The sequence below is a fragment of the Chaetura pelagica genome, unplaced genomic scaffold (assembly GCF_000747805.2).
Source record: "Chaetura pelagica isolate M959 unplaced genomic scaffold, ChaPel_1.0 scaffold376, whole genome shotgun sequence".
Taxonomy (NCBI): domain Eukaryota; kingdom Metazoa; phylum Chordata; class Aves; order Apodiformes; family Apodidae; genus Chaetura; species Chaetura pelagica.
This window is the reverse complement of record NW_009953503.1, coordinates 101254-127036: the sequence shown is the minus strand read 5'-3', so window position 1 is coordinate 127036 and position 25783 is coordinate 101254. Positions and strand designations below refer to the sequence as shown.

At 42.8% G+C, this 25783-nt stretch overlaps 1 protein-coding gene across 1 annotated transcript in view; it reads right to left on the bottom strand.

Moving 5' to 3' along the window:
* Positions 1-25783, bottom strand: part of LOC104390260 (ubiquinol-cytochrome-c reductase complex assembly factor 1) — a 47223-nt gene that overhangs the window by 20457 nt on the left and 983 nt on the right. The window contains exons 2-7 of the mRNA XM_009999364.1: positions 23871-23975; positions 22409-22510; positions 21146-21253; positions 18254-18326; positions 12535-12592; positions 6141-6249 (exon numbers count right to left, since the gene is read on the bottom strand). Coding sequence (XP_009997666.1) covers positions 6141-6249; positions 12535-12592; positions 18254-18326; positions 21146-21253; positions 22409-22510; positions 23871-23975 — 555 coding nt within the window. The remainder of the gene's footprint in view (positions 1-6140; positions 6250-12534; positions 12593-18253; positions 18327-21145; positions 21254-22408; positions 22511-23870; positions 23976-25783) is intronic.

Genomic DNA, 25783 nt, shown 5'->3' with positions numbered 1-25783 from the left:
TTAAATTCTATCAACTTTATACCCTGTCCTTTCATCTTCTAAAACCATTCTAGGATCTTACTTGCCTCATTCTGACCATGATTTCTGAGTATGAGATTTTTTTTATCCTCCACAATAAGAATAACTTAGAACTGTACCAAGTTTAGGAAGCTGTGCAGCTACTTTAAGGTAAAATGGCATTTTTAACCACCTGAAGTCTTCTAACTGAAGAGTATCATGACAGAAAATGGTGTCCAAGTTCCCAGAGGTAAATTGTGCTCTCAGTTACCCTGATGTCAGCCATATTATTGATTCTGATGGGGTTGCTTCAGATGTACTCCAATGTAACTGAGAGCAAATCAGGGGTCACTGTATATAAACAGCTCCAGCTAAAAGTATAACAAAGACTGTATTGTGCTGTGCACAGCAGAGCCAATAAAGGAATTCAAAAGACACCTAGATGTGTTCCTGGAAAAAAAAGGGGGCAGGGGTCTAAGAGGTCTGGTGGGAAAACAGGAAAATGAGATTAAGATAAATTAAAACAGGTTTGGCACGCTGGGTTTGACAGCCCCTCCTCTTCTTATCTCTTTTGCAGCTTTTAGAACATGTGTGGTTATAAAATGAATCAGTTTTTTGCACTGAAAAAACCTTACCCATTTCAAAAGCAGAAAGCCACCACAACACACCAGACAAACACAGTTAAAATAAGCCTGCAACAATTTACAGGTATTTGAATAAAGCCTGATGGATCTTTCTAAAACAGAATGTGATTTGCACCCAGAAGTATTAGCATGGGGATCTTGGAGGAGGAGGAGGGAGGCAGGGGAGGAGTGCTGGATTTTTTTTAGTGGTTTTTTTAATGGAGTTTGGGGGCTTTTTTGGGGTGGAGGTCTTTAACTTCATATCTATCACCCAACTACCAGCTGAAATGCCATTCTAGGGAACTCCAGCATCTCCAAGTCCTTCCGACCAACTCTGCAGCTTCACCCAAGGGTAATAAAGTACACTTAGACTTCTAACAACTACTTTTATATACACACAGTTACTAAAACACAGTACTCAGGTGAGTAAGGTTAATGTTCAGGTTTCTAAAGAACTCTGTTAGGAAGACAAGTAGCAGCAATTTCTAGCCCTGACTGAATTCCCTTCACACACTGATCAGGCAGCTGCCAGTTTGCCCAGTATAAATCTATTCACTGCAAGCCACAAGGTGGAGATCTCTGGCAGAGCAGGACCAAAAGGAAGTCTTTTACCCAGCCTAATGTTACTATTAACACTTTGAGCCATTGCATCAAGCCAATTTTTCTGTTTGTTTTTAAAGTTTGATAGAAATGTCACTAGTGGAAAAATTAAGTAAAGAGCACTGGTTAGCCACAGAACTGGACACACCTGGCTGCAAACCCACCAAAAGAAACTGACTTCATTAGTACTAGGGACAGCAGAGTAAAATTTATTTCTGAAATATGCCTGCACCAGTAGAATTTGCTGAGGCCACAGGCTCTCCCTGTGTTTTCACAGCTGTGTCAAGTTTGGGTTTCTGACTCTTGCCGACATTCAGGAGTGCTGAAGGAGCTCAGGCTAACAGGTCCCAAAACTTCGTAGCTGAGATTTAGATCTCAGCAATTTTAACAACCAGGTTTTGAAATAATACAAACTCCATTTGGAGTTGGAGCTGATATAAATTAGTAGTTAAAATACCTCACATTCTATCACTTTTGGCTCCAATAAACTTGCATATTTAAGAGCAGACAGCAAATTTTAATAAACTGTCAATATCAGTTCAGTGTCCATTTTCTGCATCAAGTATTGGCATTGTTGCTAGATATGGAAATGAGTTGAAGAACTGCAGCTTTGTCTGTCGACAAGTTAAACTAGTTGCATCCAACCAGCAATTTCCTACAGGTGCTCTGTCACTCCTACCACAATACAGGAACATACCCACCGAGGTTAAACACTGACCCCTGAGATTCTGCATGAGAGAAAAAGCAGGGAATGGAATTTCCCAACCTCCTAGGAGCTATGCAGATGACAACTTAGTGTCCTAAAAGTATTCAGGAAAGTTTCATTTAACTTCTCAACTTCTTCATTTAACATCAGAAAAACATGAATGTCACCCTCTTTTTATCTACAGCTCTTATCTTGATATATTTAATTATCTTCTTTTAGAGGTAGAATATAAACTGATTGCAGGACTAAGTTACTTGAAAACACATCAGTGTCACACACGTTCCTCAGCCAGCTCACAAGACTCTTGTCACTACCTCAGCTTCATTTTCAAGTAACCATTAGGGATAAACACATCAAGATCAATAAGCAGAACCCAATACCTATTTATTTATCACTTACAACTCCTTGAAATTGCTAGAGCTGAGGTGTGAAGAAGAGTTCAGCAAGGGCACACCTATGGGAAAGGAAGGAAAGTAAGTGCAGAAGAGTGAACAAGCATGGAAGAACCAGGAACTGCCTGTGCAGGGACACAGGTGAAGTGGTACATTAAGCTGGGATCACTAGCACCAAAAAAGGAAAACATAGCAATGATAAGGAGCAAGGGAAGAGCTAACCTCTTCAAACATCAATCCATAGATTATTTTCATCTGATACACAATAAATGCTACTGGAAGAGACTAAAATTCATCTAGATAAAATAATGACTGAAAAATTAGGAATAACTTGAAAAAAAAAAAAAAGAAAAAAAGACTAAAAGATTATTAAAGCCTTCACAAATGCTGTGGGGAAAAGAAAGGTCCTAATTTCCAAGCTTACAGGCTAGGAAAGTTCACGATGATTTCTTACACACCCTTAGTGCCTGGTCTAGCTGGCTGTTACCTCAGAGTTCAGGTTCTCTCACAAGGAGTCTCATTAAAATCAATGGGCCTCTGTGCAGCTAAACTATATTAAATATACACACAGATGTAACTGTTTGAGATCAAGCCTTTAAATGTGTACATACTTCACTTAAGCATCAGCTATTGCCACATAAAAGCCAAGGCAACACTAGGTTACAGTCTCAGGGATATTCTAGGAATCATATTATTGCAAAATAAGCATGCTCATTATTAGATTGCATGATCATTATTACAAACAAATACTGTGACATTTAACTTCAAGGATAAACTGAAAAGATGCCTAACCTGCCCTGGCAGAGAATGAATGGCCTTCAGACAACTTAGGATCTCCTGACAGTAGCATTACACAGCAACCACACCATTGTAATACCTAAAATTAACATTTGAGGCTCCAGAGAGGATGAAAACATAAGGACTGGCAGATTTTTTTTACACTTGAAGGGATTTCGGGGAGCAATGGAATGCTTTAGTTTTCAGAAATGGAAACTCTGCTTCCCTTCACAAAGAACTAACTGTAAGAACTATCTTTTTTTCCCTTAAAGTTTACTGGCAAAAGTCTTGATACAGGTCTACCTTACACCAAGCTTCACTTCTGAGTTTTGTGTGCTTGCAGGGGTAGCAAACAGGGAGCTTTGCTTCTCTGTGCTGCTTGCTGGTGCTTCAAATCCTGCAAGGAAAGCTACAAGGTGGTGTTTCAGGTTAGTTCATTTAAGGCAAAATTAGGGTCAAAAGGAAGAGAAATAGCATTCTCCTCGTGAATAGATGGACAGAAACTGTTTAATTCAATTGTTTTTCTGGGGGGGGCTTTGGGAAGTGAGGTTTTTGCCTGGGGTTTTTTGTTATGCTTCTGGTGGAGTTTTTGCACTTTTCAAGCCTTAAATTTATACCTAGAGCTGTCTCCCATTCCTACAGAAACCAGAATCAATCCCTGATATGACATGGAAGGCATCAGATAAGGACTAAAATGCAGAAACTGTTTAATTCAATTGTTTTTCTGGTACTATCATCTAAGTTCACTCTCACTGCCTTATGGCATCTGACCAGGAAAGTGGAGATTCCCATATTGGAATTGATGTAAGCCCATTAACATAGTGAAAAATTCTAAGATGCTTAAATTTAGATTTAATCCAAAAGAAGAAGCTCTAAGACAGTCAAACTATGACATTTCCAACAACTAGAGAAAAAAAGCTATTCCTGATTAACTAACTGAACTTACACCAGAATCAACACTTCCTAAAACCACAAACAAAACAGATCAGAGAGAAACATGCTGAATTACTAATGTGATCACATACCAAATCATAACTCACTGGTTAATCCCCTTGTCACCACCAGCAGCCTCTCCCTTGCTTATCTGGCTGACAACAAGACTTGGCAATGGGCCACCACTGTGATATGAAAACTGTCTCTTCTCCAAAACAGTCTAATTTATTTTAATCACAGACAAACCTCTGTTTATTCAATGGAACAATTATTTTTTCCACAACACTGAGATCTTTTCTCCCACTAGAAGTGCCCTGAACACAGGCATCCTCAACTGCACCAGTTCTCCTGTCCTCACTGTGACACTGGGGTTATGAAAACTACCCCAGTGCTTCTGCACTGCCTCCTCTGAAGACTCTCACCAACACACAGCTGGAGAAACACTCACAGATGTTAAGCCCAGAAATGACCATTACAACTGACTAGCAAAAACTTCCTCAGAACAGGCCAAAAAGAGCCAAGCTCGTTCTTCCTTAAACATGCAAATGAACTATCCCTCAAAATGTCTCTTGTGATAAAGATGACCTACACTGAGAATGCCAAATAAGAAACTAATGACTAGTTATAGTCGTGTACAGAAACCCAACATAAAAACCTTGTCCCTTAACTTTTCTTTTACTCACCACCCTAGATACAGAGAAAACTCAAAGCTCTGCTGGAATTACTTAAGGTGCGTTACACTTTTGGCACCAGTCATGTTTCTCCCTACCTCAGCTGCTCATTCCTATCCACAAATGCCCATTCTGCTGCAGCAGCATCTGTTTCTGCAATCACATTGGCAGATCATGTGGAAAATTAATTACTTTCAGACAAATCAAGGTTGGGCAGAAAATGGATTGAGAACAGCCCTGAGGAGAAGGACCTGGGGGTATTGGTTGATGAAGCTCAACATGACCCACCACCATGTGCTGGAGCTCAGAACCCACCCGTGTCCTGGGCTGTGTCACCAGTCACCAGCAGAGTGACCAGCAGGGCCAGGGAGGGGATTGTCCCCTCTGCTCTGCTCTGGGGAGACCCCACCTGGAGAACCATGTCCAGTTCTGCAGCCCCACAAGAAGGACATGGAGCTGTTGGAGAGAGTTCAGAGGAGGCCCCGGAGGTGATCCAAGGGCTGGAGCAGCTCTGCTCTGAAGCCAGGCTGGGAGAGTTGGGGTGTTCAGCCTGGAGAAGAGAAGGCTCCAGGGAGACCTTAGAGCACCTTCCAGTGCCTGAAGGGGCTCCAGGAAAGCTGGGGAGGGACCTGGGACAAGGGCAGGGAGGGATGGGACAACAGGGGATGGATTAAAAGTGGAAGAGGGAGATTTAGGTTGGACATGAGGAGGAAATTCTTCACTATGAGCCTGTTGAGACCATGGCCCAGGTTGCCCAGGGAAGCTGTGGCTGCCCCATCCCTGGCAGTGTTGAAGGGCAGGTTGGATGGGGCTTGGAGCAGCCTGGGCTGGTGGGAGGTGTCCCTGCTAATGGCAAGGGGTTTAGATCTATATGATCTTTAAGGTCCCTTCCAGCCCAAAGCAGTCTGGGATCCTATGATTCACCCAGGCCATGTGCAGTTTCAGAAATGAGCTCAGTTGCTGAACAAAACAGGCAGCAGAGCTGCAGGAATGAGTGCTCAGGAGTGAGGGCAACACATACCAGCTTAAGCTAACAAAGAAATAAAAAAGCAGTTACAGGTTGATTCTTAGGCATTCTTCTCAGATATATGAAGAAACAAAGGCATTGGCATACATGAATCACCTAATCATCACTGCTCTTCTCAGTAGTTCCCAGTGTCAGGACGAGGGGCAATGAGCACAAGCTGGAACATGGGAAGTGCCCCTGAAATATGAGGGAAAACTTATTTACAGTGAGGGTGACAGAGCCCTGGGACAGGCTGCCCAGGGAAGCTGTGGAGTCTCCATCTCTGGAGACACTGAAAACCCCCTGGATGCAGCCCTGTGTGAAGTGCTCCAGGTTATCCTACTTCAGTGGGAGAGCTGAACTAGATGATCTCTAGAGGTCCCTTCCAACTCCAGCAGTGCTGGGAGTCTGGGCTCACCCCCCAGGCTGACTTACCCCCATCACCTTCCCGCGCTGCTCCACGTCCTCCCACATGCAGTGCACGATGTAGCGACACATGTACTTCCCCGCGCGCCCCTCCTGCTTCATCCGTACCAGGCACATCCTGCAACAACAGAAACACCAAATTCAGAGCTTCTAGGGTTCTTCTCAAATGTAAAGAGTAAGTTAAATACATTTCGGCTCCTTGCAGTCTCCTCATAGGATGTGTTTGGTGAAATCAGGGAAAAAACCTACCAAGATTTTATTTTTTCTCAAATAAACTATCACTAACTTTTCTCTTCTGAGCTCAAGAGCTGTATCTGCTGGATTTTGGCCAAGCCATCTATGGAGGAGTGACAGGGGACTCTATTTTGTCTGGCTGTGCTGTAATCTAGCTAAAGAGCACTAAATTCCTCAGCCTTAAGAATATATCACCCTTTGGGGCAGGAAACAATGTCCTGTCCAATCCCAGGCTACCAGCCAGCTCTAACTCAGCTTGGTCTCCTGAAGTGCTGGGAGAGTCCGAACCAGCCAAGCTGTGAAAGCTCTGCAAGTTACAGACTTCACCCAAACTCACATTAGCAATATCCTAAATTATTCCAACTACAAGGGTCTTTGGATACATGTCCAACCACTTGGCAAAAACACACAGCGCACGCTGGAAGAACTCAGAGGTGTGTAAGGGCACTGTGGGAGCTTGATGGGAGTACCAGGGGGAGCTGGTTTATTTCTTTAAGCATTGAAGCCACTTCATTGCTGCTGTTCTGTCTAAAAAATAAATCATCAGAACAAAACTTTTTTAATTATTATTACATTTAATTTTATTAACTATTATTTAATTGTTATTTTATTTTCTATTTTATTATATATTTTTTTATTATTATTTTGCCTCTTTTACAACCTCTATAAACATCATGAAATGAGATGCAGGCTAACCCCTCACTAAGCTGAGAGACCAGTTCCCATCACCAGTCCCACTCTCTCTACCCCACCAACAAGCTCTGCTCCTGTGCTGTGGCCAGAAGTGCCTGCCCAGCACTGCCTGAGCTGCTGGAGGCCTCCTGGAAGCAGCAGGACACTAACAGTACTGAATGTGCCCTTAAGAGTTCATAGTAAAAATGATGATTTTTATCTGTTAATTTCTTCAGTGGACATAAGATCTGTGCCTCACCATAAGCACTACAAGTATTTGGTGATCTGTGAATGCCAGCTCAAGGGGAGAGAATCAGAAACACTTGAAGCTTGTCTGTTGAGCTGACCTGCTGAGAGATTCCAATCTTTCTGATGGAATCTATTTTGTTTACTGATTAGTAAAGACAGTTTTTCACCTGCAAAGGAAGGAAAACTTATTGCCAGTGCTGAGTCACAAAGACAAAACAGACTTGAAGGTAACAAAACTTGTGTTAGTCCTATAGCCTTTTTTCTCATTAGAACCAGACATTCAAGTCCCACACAAAGACCAGTCCACTGAGCCACCAAAATTGAAAGGAGAAAAGGCCATGGACCAGAATCCGGTTTCTAGATGGAGAGCTGCTGAAAATGACATTGGGCATCCAAGAGACAGCCCAAGCTTCAACACAAGCCTGGTGGAGTGAGGTCAGAAGACTGGAGAGTGGGACTGAGGGGTGACACATACACCAGTGATCAAAGGGTGCCATGACAGGCAGCACTGGGTAGAGGGGGAAGGGCAGCAAAGGGAGTGCTGGCAAGACAGTGGCAATTTCAATTTCAGGAAAGAGATGTGTAAGGATTCCTCAGGTTTACACTGTGGTTGTGACCACTCAGAATCTTCAGATGGTATCAAGAAATAATCCTCTTCTTGCTCACAGAAAGATGGCAAAGGTGTCTGCTAAAACAGTGCTCCAGCACCCAGAGCAGCTGCCCAGTTACCAGTCCTTCCACAAAGCTCATGCACAACAAGCTTCTGTTGTCTCTCACTTCCACCAGTTTCAAAACCTTTGTTTCTCTTGTGCATTTGCATAATTGAGCTGTATGAAAAAGTTAATTAGTAAGACTTACCATATCCCAAAATTTTCCCCACTCTTAACAAGTCAAAAAGACTTACTTTAAACAAGTAATTTTGGGCTAAGAAAAGCATTTTTATACTTCTCTTGCTGAACAGGCAAACTTGGGGGGAGGGAAGGGGCGAAGTAAGACTGGCTTGGCAAGAAAAGCTCCTCCTGAGCATAAATCCTGGTTCCTACCCAGTCTGCCTTCAGTGGTGGTGAAGCAGGAGAGCAGTGCACAAACCAACAGCTAACAATTGGTCACTGATGAGCAGGGCTGAGTGGTGTTCAGAGGAAAACCTGCTGCCCACAAAGCCTAAAAGGCAGCTCTGTGTTTGGATGCATAGTGCTGTCACTGAGCTGTTCTGCAGCACCACGAGTGAGATCATGGAACTTTGCAGTTTATTTGAAAATTTGGTAGTTTGTTACTACACCTGCTGTCTGAGGTTTAAAAGACACAGACTCTTTAAAGGCTATAAACCTTCTCACTAGATCAACACAGTGTGAAACATTTTATCGTTCCACTACAGAATCTGTGCTCTAGTTTAGTCAAATACTGACTCATCTTCCTCAAACCATGAAAGCAAAAGTAATCCAAACTATCTTTAGAAAGGTGTCTACCTGACATTGGGTGGGTTGGATAATTTATGCTGTGTTTAAGTTGTGCAGAGAGATTCTGCTGGAAAAAACTACATGAAAGGATGCCTGAAAAGGAACTGGAGCACCTGTAAGTTGACCTAGCACCTTGCGCACCTATAAGTCTTAGATGAAATGTAGCAGGTTCCCACAAGAGCCTCTGGTAAAACTGCTTGCCAGTACTCCCCCAGTGCCAACAAACTGGGTTAAACACCAGAAGTGGTAGTTGACACCACCCTGCAGACTCCTGTGAGGAGGCTCAGTGCCAAAACATCAGGAGGAAAGAGGCATTATACTTGTAAGGGCAAAGCCCACTCAGAGCCTCCCACTATCCCTTACACCTGGCTACTCACTCCTGCTTCCTCAGGTGCTTTCTGGGGCCCTGTTATACATACAGAGGAATTCCTCTGGCTTAATACCACAAGCATCAGCAGCAATCTCAGAAGGCTTTAGTCAGTCTAACCCATCCATGCATGACCAGCAACTTAGGGAACAGAAGGAAGCTCCTGAACCCACTTAGTCATCAGCTCAATGCTGTGACCTGAACTTCAAGGAATAATGGTAACCAGGAGAATTCCAAACTCTTCCTAAATAGGCTTGCATGTTATTCTGAGCCCAGCCTATCAAGCTCCCCCACTACTGTATTTACAGGTCTTTGCTGGGGCACAAGCTAACAGAGCTGAGCCTGGCTGTGCAGTCCTTCCCTCCCCTGGTGCCTTGGCTTAGGCCATGTAGCCCATTCCCTCATGTTAAGGCAGGATCGACTAAATACCTAAGACATTTCAGATAAACTTATTCTTAAAACCTTTCTCAAGCAAGACTCCTCTGATGTAATTTAAAACCCTTTTCTCCCTGCCCTCTCTACCATGAAACACAGAGTATATTCCCTTTCTTCTGAAGCAGCACACTTCAAAATGCCCTGGTACCCTCAGGCTCCTCCATACAAACCTGAGAAACCTTTTCCTGCAGAACCTGTTTCCTACATACTTGGTGGTTCTTCTTCTCCTCTAGACACTCTCAGACTGGTCAACACTTTCCCAAGTGCAGATTTCCTTATTCAAAACAATGCTCAGATGGATCTGCACATTCAGATTCTTCTTGCAACAGATCTTTGAGACCTTCAGAACAGGAGTTGTAGCACCACTCTACTTTGATCCTAAATACTTTAGAGATGAAACTATACTTGGTGTGGTGAAAATAAGGAGGGAGCTCTAGGCACCTACATGATATATCCTGCACAGAAACATTTCCTAGTACAGTCACCAAAGTTACCTCTTCAAGCAGTTTCACAACAGCTGTGGACACAGGCAATGCTCTATCCTGATTGCCACCACATGGGAGAAGGCAAACCCAGCACTGGAAATGAACAGCTTGAGGTCTTCTGGAAGGTCTGGACTTCTAAAGTACACAGAGAGTCCTTCTGACATCAAAGGTGTGAAGTAGCAGAAACAGCCTATAAAAATGGCATTCAGGAGAGAATACTGGCAGGTTTATTCTTTGAAGTATAATTTTAGCACTGCACTGGAAGGCACTGGAGTGTATCTAGAGGAATGTTATCTTGAAAGAAGTTAGCAAAAGCAGAGGCTAAACAGGAGAGCCTGAATTTCCCTCCTTTCTGACTGAAGTAGGAAAACTCTACAAGAAGAGCCACAGATCCAAACAGAGGACCCACCAGAACCTATAGCAGAAGAATGTATTCTCTGACAAGCACCTTGAGTCTATAAAAGGTGGGATGTAAACAGAATAGAAACACAGATGACTACAACATGATGGGCAATAACAGCAAGAAGGAACGTGAGGTTTTACCAAACTAGGAAAAATTCTGATCTTCTCCAGCTCCAGAAGACACTGTAAATCAGCTGAAACAAAACATCTGGAGGATAGGGAAGAACGAAGTACACCAGATAGTGATCTGAACTGCACTGCAAAGGGGAAAAGGAATGCGCTGAGAGCTGGTGATGAATAAGGTGGGCACCCTTGTGATGGAAGACTCAGAGAAGGCAGAGTCACTGAATGCCTTCTTGGCTTCAGTCTTCACTGCTAAACCTGTCCCTCATGAATCCCAGGCCCTGAAAGCAAAGGGAAAGGTCTAGAGAGAAGAAGACTCTCTCTCAGAAGAGAAGGACCAGGTTAGAGACCACTTAGCCAAACTGGACATCCTTACATCAGTGGGCCCTGATGGGATGCGCCCGTGAGTGCTGAGAGAGCTGGCAGATGTTATTGCTGGGCCACTCTCCATCATCTTTGCAAGGTCCTGGAGAGCACGAGAGGTGCCTGAGAACTGGAGGAACACATTTGTGGCTGAGAATGACAGCACTCCTTAGGTCAAGCTGCCAGGAACAGGGGGGAGCCAGACACATAAACCTTGGAAAAACTAACCTTTAGTGCTAATCTCCACACTCAAATTTTCATTGCTGTCACCTGAGTTAGAGGGATTTGCTTCCTTCCTGCTCCTGTAGTATATTGCTGCCAACCTGCCCACCTATCTTGAACATAAGAGTATTTTCATTTCCCTCTTTAAACCTCTCCTTACCATCACTGGCTCAAAGTGTGGCAACTATTGGTCTTCCAGCTCTGACCTTGGAATTTGTGTGTTTATCCCATACTAGTTTCATCTCTATCACAGACCCCTTCTTTCTTTTGATGCCTGTCATGAAAGAAGATTATGTAATTTGAATCTCATGCTGTGCATCACAGGGTACTTTTTCCTGTCAATATGCAATCAAAACAATGTGGAAAAAGTGTGTTCATTGCAGATTCGTGCTACCCCTCTTTGTTTTTCCCCAGATATTCAAACAGTTTGGGTCTGAATATTTATTGCAATAGTTTTCCAACTATCAGTGTGAATTGTTAGCTTATTGATTCATTATTAAAACCTTTTTCCACAAGGAACAGTAAGAAAGAAGCTGTAAATCTCACAGGTCTTCCTTACTTGGTACCACTGATTTCATTAACTTATTATAATTTCAATGGTTTTGCTAATTTATTCCTTAGCAAAATGAGCTGCTCCATCTTTCAATATATTGAGGAGACAGGAAATTAAAAGGAGGGAAAGGGAAAAAGGGGAGGCAAGGAAATAAGGGGCCTATGCTTAAGTGCAGCTATTTCAGTACAAGCTTCCTTTCAGCCTTTGGGTAGCTGAACCTAACTCCATGGGCTTCAGTTTCCTGAAAGATCTGGCACTTAACAAAATTCACTGAACTCCCTTGTGCATCCCTCTGACCTTTACAAGTATGTAATGCTAGATGAAAACCTGATTTTTTTGGCTACTATTTTCACAAATGAAAAAAGGAAAAAGCTTAATGTTCAAGGTGTTAAATATTTTTACATGTAGCCAAGCTGGCATGCACCAACCTGCATGTACCTTTCAGAGGCTCAAGAATAAATGCCAGTGCTATAATTTGTTAAATGCTTCTGACGAGCAGCAATTTCAATCACCACAAATTCTCCCAATTTAAACCACTTTTACATAAATTTAAACTTTTCCTAAAACACCCAAGGAAGATTTTTCCATCTAGGCCAAGGAAGGCTTTTAGAAAACCCATAGCAAAGATCATTCCATGACTGAGGAACTTAGAGATGTAAAAGATGTCAGGTTCTCTATGGGACTTCTTGTTCCTTAGTAGAAAACTGCTAACATTCAGTTACTAGTGAACTGAATATAACCACTATGATCAATAACCAAGGAGCCTGCTTCATCTCACACTGAAATACATATGACTCTATTTCCTGAAAATAGTTATATAGCTGTTTTACTGTTCACTTACCAGACATGAAGCTGGGCTACTAGAAACCATGAATTCAAAGTATCAGGCATTTGGCACCCTTGATAGGAGAGGGGGAGACAAAAAAACAAAACAAAACAGAAACAAAACCAAATATTAATATGCATTATCACGTTTTGCACCTAACAGAATGTCACTACCAAAACCTAAACACCATTTAGTAAATTAATTTCTGGCCCTAAACAATACATACATATCAGAAACAAACACCACTCACTGTCACCTTGTGCATAAACTCTAGAACATGCAGCCACTGGACACTGTAGATTCCAAAAGATTTTGTGTGTTTGAAACTCAGGTTACATTTACAGGAGTGAAGAATTCCCAAAAGGAGAATTAGACAAACACAGCCCATGGCACTCTGAGTGTCCCATTCCTCCTACTCTAGGATTAAAACCACTAATCAACCCTAGAAACAAAGTGTCTACAGATTTAGCTCTACTCCTATAGACACTGGGGTTCCCAGAAATGGTTTCTCCATGTGCATGTGTGTTAGGATGGGAGGCTGGAGAGTCAGCTTATGTGGCACAGAAACCATACTCTTCTTCTTCATGCTTGGAAAGCATGGACCTATTGGTTATGTTCATGTTAAGTCCTTCAGTTCCTGTCAATCTTAAGCCTTCTTCTTAGGAAGACACTTCTACATCTGTTTCCTGGAGAAGGTTTAAGCAAACTAACTAATGAGAAGGATCTGACAGTCACGTTGGCCTGTCCAGCACTTGGTCTTTTCTTCTGGGCTGTTCAAACCCAGATGTAAGAAGGCCAGAGTATTCAAAAAGGGACTCTCCAGTCCAATGTGCCCCAAGGAAGTCAATCTGATCTTTTCTGTGTGGAACATATTCCTTCCTGACTCCTACGTTTCTTGGATCTCAAGTATTAACAAGGAGGAGTCATGAAGCAATACTTTTCACAGCCTCTTTCTTTTTTATATGCCAACTATGGTCAGGCAACTACCAGAAGAGCCAAGCAAATCATCACTGTCCCTCTCTCCTCAGACAGATGACTCCATCAGTGCCTGGGAGGTGCTAAGCTTCAGCATCAGTGCCCATACATCACCTCTGCCACTTCTAAGACAGCATAAAGACACTAACAGTCTGTGTTTGGAGATTAAACACAGGTTTCCCTCACCCTTCTCCCCTTTTGGCTCCCTCTTTCCTATTAGAAATAGTTCATGTGCCTAGAAATGACTACTCTGACCTAAAGGCCTGCCAAGGCATCTCTAACCAGGGCAACAGCACACAATGCTTGCATTAATCAAACCTTTTCATTAAATGAAGGTTCCACCCGCAAGATTCAGAGTAAAACACTTGGTTCAACAGACAAGAGGTCTCTGAAGTAGAAGTTACCACGTATCAGTCTCCCACCACAGAAATCACTCTTGAGTGGAAAGCAAAGCTCACACCTCTGCTGCTGGAAACACGGCAAGTTTTTAAAGACTTATTCAGTAACCAGGAGGGAAGAATTTTTTCTCTAACTTTCCAAGTGTTCCACTTCTATTTTTGTAATTCATTTTTTAACTTCTATATTAGGACTGTCTACATTGTAAATGTAAAGGAGGGATGGCTCCTTTCAAGCAACAAGCTTCCCTCAGGTAACAGCTTTTTAAAATGCAATTCTACAATTTGAGGGTTTGGAACATCTTATTTTGGGAAACTAACCAGGGAGAAAGATCCATTCTAGAATTAAACAGAAAACTATTCAATTTAGAATAGTTAGATGCACAAAAAATATAAAGCCACCTATGAAATTACCATGACTATTATCAGCTGGGTAATAAATCTGTTCTGCTCACAGAACACATCCTCCTGGTCACATGTCTGCATTTGATAAGAGACACAAAGGCTCAAGTTTATGAGGACATACCTCTTCCTCCAGTCATATTCTGCACTTAAAATTCATCAGAAAAGGATTTGAACATGGACTGAATTTCATGATAGATCATCTTTGCCACTACCACAATTTTAGAAGGATGCAATGGGAAAATATCCCCACATCCTGCAAAAAAGCAGGTGCTGTGTGTGTGTCAGTGCTCCCCTGGGCACGGCAGACTGCAGCAAGTGCCTGAAGGCACCTGATGGGCTAAGGGAGACAGAAGAATCCAGTGTCCTGTAGGTGAATCCCCAGCCCTTTCAAGCTGCTTGGTAGCCCCATAGGAGCCATCTGAGAGGCTGTCGTGACAGACCCAGCTCTTCACTACTACGGAGCAATTAACAATATTAACAGGTCAAGATGAATTCAAGGTAACCCTACACTCCTTGTTCACAAGAAAAACTCCAGCTCAGCTCTCAGTATCACCTAACCGATCCTAAAAGCTCTGACTTTTCAAGTAGAAGGTTAGGCATGAAACACTCCTCACAGGTGGCTACCTTCTGCATTTTGGTAGCACTACCCAAACCCTGCAAGCTTTGAGCACAGAAAGGCTGGCATCAGTAACTTTACTATTCCCTCTACTGCTTCTCTGCTGTCCCTTAAACAAGAAAATGCTGAAGTCCTAAACCAGCTCCAGGAAGCAGGCTCTAAAGCAAGAGATTCCAAAGTTTCATCCGTATCTCATCATATCAGAGAATCACAGAATGCTTTGGGTTGGAAAGGACCTTAAAGACCATCTAGATCCAACCCCCCTGCATGGGCAGGGACATGATCACCAACAGAATGGCAGGTATAATAAAATTAACTGCAGTCTAACAGTAAAGAGTCCCAATTAAAACACTTCCTTTGTAAACTACAGCAGCCTGATGACTTCCATACCCACAGTCCATATTTCGGGGACTGCTGTTCTAAGGCACAACGCAGAGAAAGGCAGTTCACAGTTCTGCAGAACAGAAAGTCTCAGAAATGTCACATTGCAGTTGTTTTTCAAGCCACAGCACAAAAGCACATCCAGAAATGCTTGATGGAGGCTCTGAGCAGAATTGGTTCTGATCACACAGGGTTAATGAGCCCACAAACAGTTTTACACATGCATGGATGTATGGTTTCTAAGCCCAGCTCAGCAGGTTAACAACTCTCACAAATGGCACAGAAAAGCTAATAAGCTCTCCAGAGACCAGAGCTGAACACACAGCTCACTTGGACATCCCAACACCACCAAGTGGAGCCAGAAGTGCTGGGGGCAGCAAAGCACAATTACACCACCAGGTCTCCACACAGCCAGCTCTGGGCCTGAGCTGGGTCCTGTGCAGCACCATTACCACTCCTAGGGTTCCTGTGCAGCACAATTCATCCTGTTAGGGCACGGCACCCACAGGAGCACTGCTTCAGGCACAGCTGTGCTTGCAGCATCTCCAAGGGAAAGATGAGTTAGTTGAGTTAGTCAAGAGTTTGTTGCTTCCTGCTCCTACTAGTCCCCCAGGCTGTTCTCTTGGGAGGGAGCTGCAGTCCTGGCCCAAGAGATACTCACCTTTTAATTGACAAAAGAGCAATTCAGAACAGAAAAAAAACAAAACAGATCCTGGCTGACCTAGTTTGATGAGGACATGGTGAACTGAACTGAGAGTTGGGTATCCTGCTTCATGCCCTGCTCCCCTCTTTCCTCACCACCCACTCTATGCCACAGCTGCTGTCCATCAGACCCTGCCATGTGTGTTTACTAACACAGCAAAACAGTAAGTCAGGAAAAACCTGGTCTGCTTTTTTCCAGTGACCTAAACAGTTCACCAGAGGACATGCCAACTGTCCAGTCCAGAACACAAGCAGAGGAAGATGGAGAACTGAGCCTTCTCCCTTTGGCCACTACTTCAGCTCAGCCGCCCATGGAACAAACCACAGCCTAAAGCTTCATCACTGGCAAAATCAATTCAAAAGCTCCTGCCCACCCACACAGTCTGTATTTCAGAGGATCTACTTTTTAAACAAGGATCACATCCCTGCTACATTTTAGGGCTAATCCCCCAAACAGCTTCAGCTCTTAGTAGATAGAAGAAACAGAAACTACTTATGCCCAGTTTTATATGAAAGCAATGATTTCTTTGGAGCCACAAGCACAGACCCCAACACCACAGGCATTCTTATAGCACCAATGGGTGCATCTCACACATTGTCAGCCTCAGCAGAACAAACTCTCAGCAAAAAAAAATATCTCTTTTGGGTGTAAGTTCAGAGATGGACAGGCTACAACTTCTACTAGAGAGCAAAAAGACAAAAGGAGCAACAAGGACCTTCTGGAGAAAATTGTGAAAGTTGAGAGGCTGCCTGCAGTTTGTGACATGCTCAAAGTGAGGAGGAGAGCTAGAAATTTTCTCTTTATAACAGTAAGTCAGTATCAAGACTCCAACTGAAGTAATTTTATTTAGTATTGAGACTGAAACTCTGTGCCAGTATCTTTTTTGCATGTTTCAAAATTCCTTTAAATTTTAATACAGGGCAACATTTATGTATCTTTGTACAATTAACCTGCTAAGCAAAGACTGTGAAACACCAGTTAAAACCAGCAAAGCCTCTATTTGAGAGGCAAATATGTCAAGACAGAAGAGAACTTATCTAAGAAAGCCTGAGAGGGCACACAGCCAGGGAAAGGTGTGTGCACAGGAAAAATGAGGTTCTAATTTTTTGATCACTAATGATGAATCCTACTGCCGAGAGAGTTCTCTCACTCCTGCAACCACTGAAACCACATCAGAGCTTTAGAAAACCTTCTGAAAACCACTGGAAAATCTTGCAGCAGCAACACCATGTACCAAACCACTCTAAATAAATTCTGCACTAGCTGAACACACAAAGATGTCCCTTCAGCTGATCTCTCAAGAGGAGGCAGCAGCAGCCCCAACCTCTGATGGTTCATTGTAAAGCCATAAGAAAGCCCTTGGCAGCTGAGGAATTTGGGTGACAGGCCAGATCCAGGCAATGGGTTTAGTACCAGCTAAACTGACATAGGAAATAATTCATGTAAGAATAAAATATTATTGAAGCTTATGTAAGTCTCAAAACATCTTCCCCATTCACCAGCTTGATTTGATACTAATAAAAGCAGCAACAGATTTTTGTAGCTAATAGCTAAAGAACTATGGACAACATGGAAAAGCCATCCCAAATCAAGGCAATATTATTCCTATATATTTAAAGGATGGAGCTGTGTATCATACTCTCTACCCAGTAAAGAGATGTGTCCTGGTTTAATCCTGTCATGGTCAGTAAAATGGAGAAAGTCTCTAAGTTTGAGCCAAACCTGCCCCAGCCACGAGGAAGAGAGACAGGCAGGTCCCTGTAATCCAACTGACCCTGTATCCCAAAAAACGTTGTGCATCAGCAGATGGGGATGGTTCTCAGACCTGTATTCCCAGTTATACTGATCACATACTTCTCACAACTTGTCATGGGACAGGGTAGGACACAGAGACCATGTGACCACAGTAAAAAGGGAAGAGATATCTGGGATCTTAGTTTATCCCACACTTGGTAATAAAAAGGGCAACATCCTTCAAAGTTCAGGATATTCTGGGTCTTACCTATCCCTCCCTTGTTGTTGTTCTCCATTGCAGCAGGCAAGATGCACCAACCCCAGACTCCAGTCTACCCCTGAACCCTTGCCCCTCCGGAGCACAGGGAACGCTGCAGCCCAGCCAGCTTCTGGCTGCTCATGCTCTGCTAGGGGCTGGCAAGTCTTTCTGCTGCCAAGTTTCCTGGTATCAATCCATCTAGGAATTGTCATCAGAAGTTCTCTCACCAGGTAAGTCCTCCAAATACCATCAAATCCAGCACTTACTGTTAAAAAACTCCTCGTAGTCAGTTTTCTCCACACAGCAGGTGTACATGCGCAGCGCAGCCACCTTGATCTTCTGAAGAAGAAGAAAAAACACTTACAGTATTCCCAGGAGAGCTGGGGAATTCCACTGCTTTTGTTACATACAAACTGTCATTTTTCTGAAAAGACTTCTGAGAATCACAATCACTTGGGATTTTCAGGAGCACACTGAACATCTCCAGGAATTACACAACTACAGTCAATTTTTGCCTTGAGGCCAAAAAATGACTAAATGGCTTCTTGAATACCCTTCCAAATCCAGCTCAACATAACCCTGTCATTACAGAAAATGAAATTAAATGTCTTTCCTTACAGAGACTCCAAGGATCCCAGTTCACAATTCCTGTTTTCCTGCAATAACTTTTAATTGATGTATATCACTCAAAAGTGTTTTGTATCATTTAAGTTTTAAATATTACAGAATTGACATAACAGACATCTCCTAAAATGTTTTTTCCTCTTATAAAAATGAAAATTGACCAAGTAAGCTTCACAAGTGATAAGATTCCCAACTGATGAATGATGAGAGGTATATTCAGGTGCTCTGGCACTTCTAATTTTGTTCTTGCACCAGAAAAACCTGTAACAAAGATGGAGGTGCTGAAGATTCAAAGGCACAGTAGCTGGTATCAAAGAGTTTAAAGAGCTGTCAGCTGTTCCTGATAGGGGAGAAAAATATATTTAAAAAAAAAAAGAGAGAAAACTCCAGAGCCCACTCCACTACCTAAGCCAGGAAGCAGCAGTCGGTTTGGGTTGGGTTTTTTTTCCTTTATTATTTTTAAGTGACAGATACCAGGGGTCATCTCAGTGCTCAATGTACTTCAGCCATGAGCACCACGTCTGTCAACTGGCCCTTCAAATGACCAAAGTAACCATTTCTGTATCTCTCCAACCAAAAGAAAAATAAGGAAGTTTCAACTGATCTCCTGCTGTGGAAACACAGCAGACATTATTTTTCTTATTCAGTAATCTCAGGTTTCTGTCAAAAATCAAGTACACATCTCAACTCCTTGCAGTAACACATTTTACACTGTTTACTGGAGTTCTGAAGGTTTCCTTTTTAAAGGAAATGCTGCCTGGTCTGGGGATAGAGATCTCCCCTGTGAAAGCCACTGCCCCAGACCTGTGCTAGGCTTTCAAAACATACTCTAAAGACCAGTCCCTGCAATCCAGCCCTTAAATCAGGCAGGTAACACAGGAGAAACTGGAGAAATTTAATCCTGGAAGTGTTAGGGTGTAGAAGAGAGATGGGGGAAGGGAGAAGAAGATGGAAAAAAGCAGAGAAATATGAAGAAAGTTCCCCAAGATCTCGTAGAGAGCACTGGAAAGGCTGAAAATTAATTCAGGTCTCTTGGGCCATAACCACAAAATAACTCTCTCCAAACTCAAGGTCCCTAGCCAAAAGCAGGCAGTAAAGAGTAGCAATTAAGCAGAACTCTGAATCAACACTTAGAGCTAACAAGAATCTTTATTACAACAATATGTACACAAGCACATGGGAAAGAAACTACTCTCTCATGAGGTTTAGCATCACCTGATTAAAAGCAACTGATTTTAACCCCCTTAAGTGTCAGTTTGCTTTGCTTTGTATTTGCTTTCTGAGGAGTGAGATACAACCAGCAACAGTTTAAGATCAGTCTTGGAGGAGGTCCACTCTGACTTGCAGATATTCAAAGGACCTTAAAGCTTTTAATTACTGCAGAGTTGGGCTCAGCCCTTCCCTCAAGCTGCCTTCTCCTCTCACTCCTTTAGACTGTGTCCTAGTTCAGAGTAAAGAACTCAGGAATTTAATCTCTTTTTTCCTTCTACATAAGGTACCCATGGTGTCTCTTACAGAACTGTTCTCCTTTAGTCAGTATTAACAACTGTTTTATGAAAGGACTACCTAAAAAAGGAGGAAAAGGAGGACTACTTGTGACTGCTTTAGTCAGACACTGCTGAACAGTGACTCCAACACCAACCATTAGGTATCTCACTCCTGTCCCTTTGGGAGACCCTTCTCTCACAGACATACAGACCACTGGAAGAGGCTCAGAGGAGGGAACACAAATCACAACCTCCAAGAGCCTCAATAACAGAAACAAGTTAGACTAAGTCTCCTCAGTGCAGTAAAAGACTAAGATATTCTGGAATGAGTCTATAAAATCCTCAGTGGAAGGGAGAATGTGAATGTACACTCCAAGGAAAGAATAATCACCTTTTTACTCTTTTTAAGTACAAAATTAAAAGGCACCACTGACAACAACTGTACTTCCTCCTCCAGTGGGTACTCCAGCTGTGGAACTCCCTGCTATTGAAGGCTATAGATGCAACTGGACAAATTTACCGAAGAAAAATTCACCAACAGATATTACATAAAAATGCCTGGTTTTGTGCAGAAGTCCTGAAACACCAACTGAGCACATGAGGATGTACTTGTGGCACATGAGTACCACAAGATGCTTGTCCTGTAATTAAATTCTTCCTAGATAACTGCAGTTGGTCAATACTAGATACAATATGATGGTTTATGTGGGTGTTTGACTTAGCAAGGCTGTCAATGTGTTCTCTAGCACACAAGTGAAATTAAAAATAAGGTATCTGAAGAAATTCAAGAAGGTTTAAGATCCTACAAACCAAATGCAATATTCCTACTTATGTCATCTATGGCAATGCAAAGATCAAGGGAGGTCCAAGCTATGGATTATTATTCCTCTCATCACAGAACAGGAATTGACATAGGTAATCATTAGTACTTTTCCACAAGTATTGCTCCTATCATAAGAAAACAAAAAAAAGTGAGGTGTTTTTGTTTGCTTTTTAGAACTCTGAAAGTATCAAACAGCCAAGAGAAGTATTAAATTAATGCTTTACCCATCTGCTATACTTCAGTGGTCCTGTGAAACCCATTGCTTCTATTATCCTTGTGAAAGCACCCACTTTCTCTCCAGAGGACTGCAGGGAATCTTTTGCAGAAAGATGCTGTAAAATTGAAAGATCACATTTTCAACCTTAGCAATTCAATCTCAAAAAGCTACAGGTTTAACAAGTTTATTGTTAGTTTTCTTTGTTCCACAAAGCAAACACATCTTTAGGTCTTCTCTGCAAAATACAACACTGCTTTTCTCACATGATATTCTTCTGCTCATGAATGCAACCATTCCATAACCTTTTTGATAAAAGCATCCCACTGGAACCTCAGACTCAAACACCTCCTCCTAAGACACAAACTTACTAAGGAAAAAAATTTCTTAGAAGCAATTTAGCAACATAAAGACTGCCATGCATGGCCAGAACAAACACTTAGATTAGGATGTCAAAATATCCAATTCAAAATACTTTTTAGTATTGGTCTCTAACTCTACACCAGCCAAATAAGCTGAGCAGACAGCTAGCCCAGATTGTTGCTTTTAGTCAAATTTTACCCATCAATCTCTAACTTTCTTTATCCTTCTGTCCTCTCATTTCTCTTGCACACATCCCATTTTGCCACTTCTCTTCACATTGCATTAACAAGAGCAGGATCAGGATATTTAATAGCTGAGGATGTTGACTCCCTTGAACTAACCCCTAAACCAATCTCATGGAGATGATTCATGCTCCAGAAAACTACTATTTCAAGACAAAAGACCAGAAATGTAAGAGATGCAGAGAAAACACATTAACAGAATAGTACACATGAACAATAGTTGTTATTAATAGATTGCCTGACAATTTTCAGTGGTAAAACTGTTATATTCCCAAGATATAGGATAAGGAAACATCTTGTCACTTCTAATATCTGCAGGCAACTTCTGTATTCCCCTTTTTAAAGGCAAGAAGGGAACATTTGCCCCCCACCCCAATAACTACTCTCTTGAACTTAATTTTTTCCTTATTGTTCCAGGATTATCATTGGGACTTTCACCCCAGATAACCCAGCTCTAATTGCACCCTCCTATGGCAGCCCTTTGTTTTCTAGAAAGGAACAGAAACACTTTGCAAATCATTGCACCCACTGTTCACACTTAAACCAGACCAAACTAGGCTGGAGTTGAATCATCTCATACATGTTTTGAAAAGGGTTTTCTTACTGGTACCTGTATAAACCTGAGCACAATGTGTCCTCTGACAAAAAAAGCATGAAATTCTTCTAACCTTATTTGTATTATAAAACCATCTGTTTTGTTGTGTAATGGCTCCATTGGCTTGAGTCAATCCACAGGGTTTAGACAGTTGGAACTGGCCAGCCTTGTGTCTCTAGGAAAAATGATAAAAGAAAATGAAGAGACCATTGACTACTAAACACTTAACTTTACACCAATTACTCTTAGTTTGCTTCCAAGTCAATTACAGTTTAGTCTAATCCCCGAAAACTTCACATGACAAAAAAGCACAAATTTATTATTATAACTGTTCCAAACAAGATGGTTGTCCCTGCTTAATGCTCCATATTACACATTCCCTAGTGTTCTGAACACACTGATGGAACAGGCTGGCAGACCTGCTCAAAAACCACAGGCTATCTGCTTTGATTTTCTCCCACACTACTTCTAATTACGGGGTTTGACTCTTAATAAAGAATAATTATTTTTCCAGCCTTGCAGAGAAACAAAGTTTATGCTATTTTTATCTACAACTTTATAGCTCGTTCAACTGTCTTTGTGGCTGGGACTCAAACAAAATAAAATTAGAGGGCAAAAACTGTCAGTGCAACCACTGTAACTTCTCAGCACAAGTTGAATGACAGGGCTAAAAACTATCAAGTAGGACTAAGTGGGATCTCCAGGCAAGCAGCTGCACATTGAACAGACCTATCACAGCCTTCCAGCACACCCAGATTAGCAGTAACTGGATTATTAATCATGTCAGACAAAGTGCATGTGCTGGTTTGTTCAGAGCAGCCATCCCTAGCAGTCTACTGGATCTATTGGTGGCCCACTGTAAGCCCAACTTTATCAATCAACTCCAGAACTGCTCACTTCCCTCCCTGCTCCCAACATCCTACACCACTGGGCAGGGGCTGGTGCTTTAATAGCACAACTGTGTCACAACAGCACGGGCAGTTTTCTCAGGACTGGAAGGTGTTACCTGAGAAAAGACATTGAGCCAAAGAGCTTACAGGAAAGTTTCCGATTCTGTACATCATGGCCTCATGACACAAGTTGTAATACACAGGGGGACAAGGAAGAGGCTGAACCTCCTCACATGTCATTGTACACAAGAAGGAAACACCAAGAGAAACACACTAATTCTGTTCCCAGAGCCTGCATCCACCCCCATTTCCTACACATTTTTTCACCTCTCTATTTTTAACTGCTACTACATGATGTTCTAGCTAATTTCCTGTGGACAGACACAATTTGGCACCCTGCAAGCTGTTACAGAAGTGGAAACAAATGACAAGGCAGTGCTTCCCACTGCACAGCACTGCTACATGTCCTGCTGCACTGGGGAACCACAGCAGCAGGAAGCTTTTAAGATGCCTTGATACTTCAGCAAGACACATACAGTGAAGGCATCACTTTTGGAAGCATCTTGATTTAAAGAGCACGACTTTTTCTTACTAATCTGAACTTATCCCACTGTTTGCACATTTTAACATACTCTGATATCCTACCTGGAAAATGCCTCCAAGCATCCATCTACACTGGCCTTGGACTGTGGTTGTCTGTGGCAATCCAGTGCATGCTGCTATCCACTGAGGCACTCCAGCCTGGCAGATCTGGAACAGAGGGACTAGCAGTGAAGAAAAGGACCCTAATACACAGCAACAGTTTAACTGTCCTCCTGCTTCCACAAGTGTTATTCATTTCTGCAACAATCCCAAGACCAAACTCCCAACTTGCACTTGACAGGAGTATAAATTGTGATTTTTAAAATATCTTGCCTTCCAGTATAAGCCTGCAACCTCACTGGCAGGAACAGACCAGTCAAGAAGGAAACAGTGGGCTACAACATAAAACCACATCACATTTTAAATATCTAGACACTAAATACAAACGTTCAAGAAACATTCCTCAATTGACAGAGGTCTCTAAAAAGTCCTCATCCAGCTCTCAGTTTTTATGTGTCTTCTTTCTTCAGGCAAAGCTAAGAATACTAATGTTTCAAAAGAGTATGTTGACCCAAGAAATGTCAGTGAAGATAATTATTTGCTGGTAATTAAAACAGCAGGTAATTTGGAAGAGAGGCAAGGTTTCCTCTGCCTGCACTTTCTTTGCACCATTCATTTCCTGCAATACTCAAGTTAGTACAATATTTGCCTCCTTCATATGTGTTCTACATTAATACTGGAAATCATGTCTGTATCATTAGAGTGGATATGATTTTTTCTAACAAAAATACCTTCCTTTTCAGTTGGCCACAAAGATGATTAAGAGATTGAAGCACCCAACACAGGAGAGGTTTAGTTTTGAGAAAACAAGCCTCCAGGGAAATCTTACCAATTTTTATGAACACATGGGTGGGCAGTCACACCCTTCCTAGTGGTGCTCAGTGAAAGGACAACTGTGAGACCAGCAGATCCACCCAAAGACTGGGAGGAAAGGACACAAAACCAGCTTGAGTTTCTGTTGCCTGCCCTGCAGTCCCTGCTGCCCCTCAGGGCAGTGCCACCTCCTGCTGCCCCCTCAGCTCCCTACCGAGCTGCACTTCTAATCCATTCAGGGAATTGTATAGGGATTTTAAGAGCTTGGAGGGGAGAGATGCACAATCACAATAAGTGTGATCACTGTTCACTGCTACAACTTCTCCCTTCTACTGTAGCAAGACTACTGAGCTTCTGCTCTTTCTGTCACTGCCCAGCAAGTGGAATTATAAAAATTACACATTTCTAGCCAAAAATACATTTCCACTGAGTACCACATTGAGGATAAGCCAGTGCTCTGACATGAACACCTTTCTAGGAAGAAATTACTTGCTGTGAGGGTGGTGAGACACTGGGGACAGGTCAGCTTAGGAGACAAGTCCCTCACCACCAGCAAGCAGGTTTTCATTGCAAACCACACCCTGGAGGTGAAGCTCCACAGACAGCTGAACCCATCTGGTGATTGACTGCTCCTCCATCTCTGCCTGCTCCCTCCTGCCCAGCCTCCCCCTCCCCTTCTGCCTCTTTAACACATTCACACTGCAGGAAACTCTTCTTATGTCGCTGCAGTCTCACCACTCCGGCATTTGGAGCAGAGGGGCCAGGAAAAACGCTGGAGGAGGCAATGGCACCAGTGCACAGACATGAGCCAGGAGAAAGCAGCGGGGACGGGAGGGGGAAGCAGCTCCCTGCACCTCAGCCGCTCCAGGCAGGTTTGCTCTCGTCGCTTTCACCTCGAGATGTCAGGGCAGGGAAACGGCAGCTCAAGCACTCGGTGCTTGCATTTCCTAACCGGGCACCGCCCCCACGAAAGGCCTCGCACCTCCTGATGCACCGTGTGTGTCCCCCCCGCACCGCCCGTCCCGTGCCCGGGCACAAACCCCCCTTTTTCGGGACCGTGTGCTAAAAAAACAAAGCGGCAAAGAAGTCGAAGGAGAAGGGGG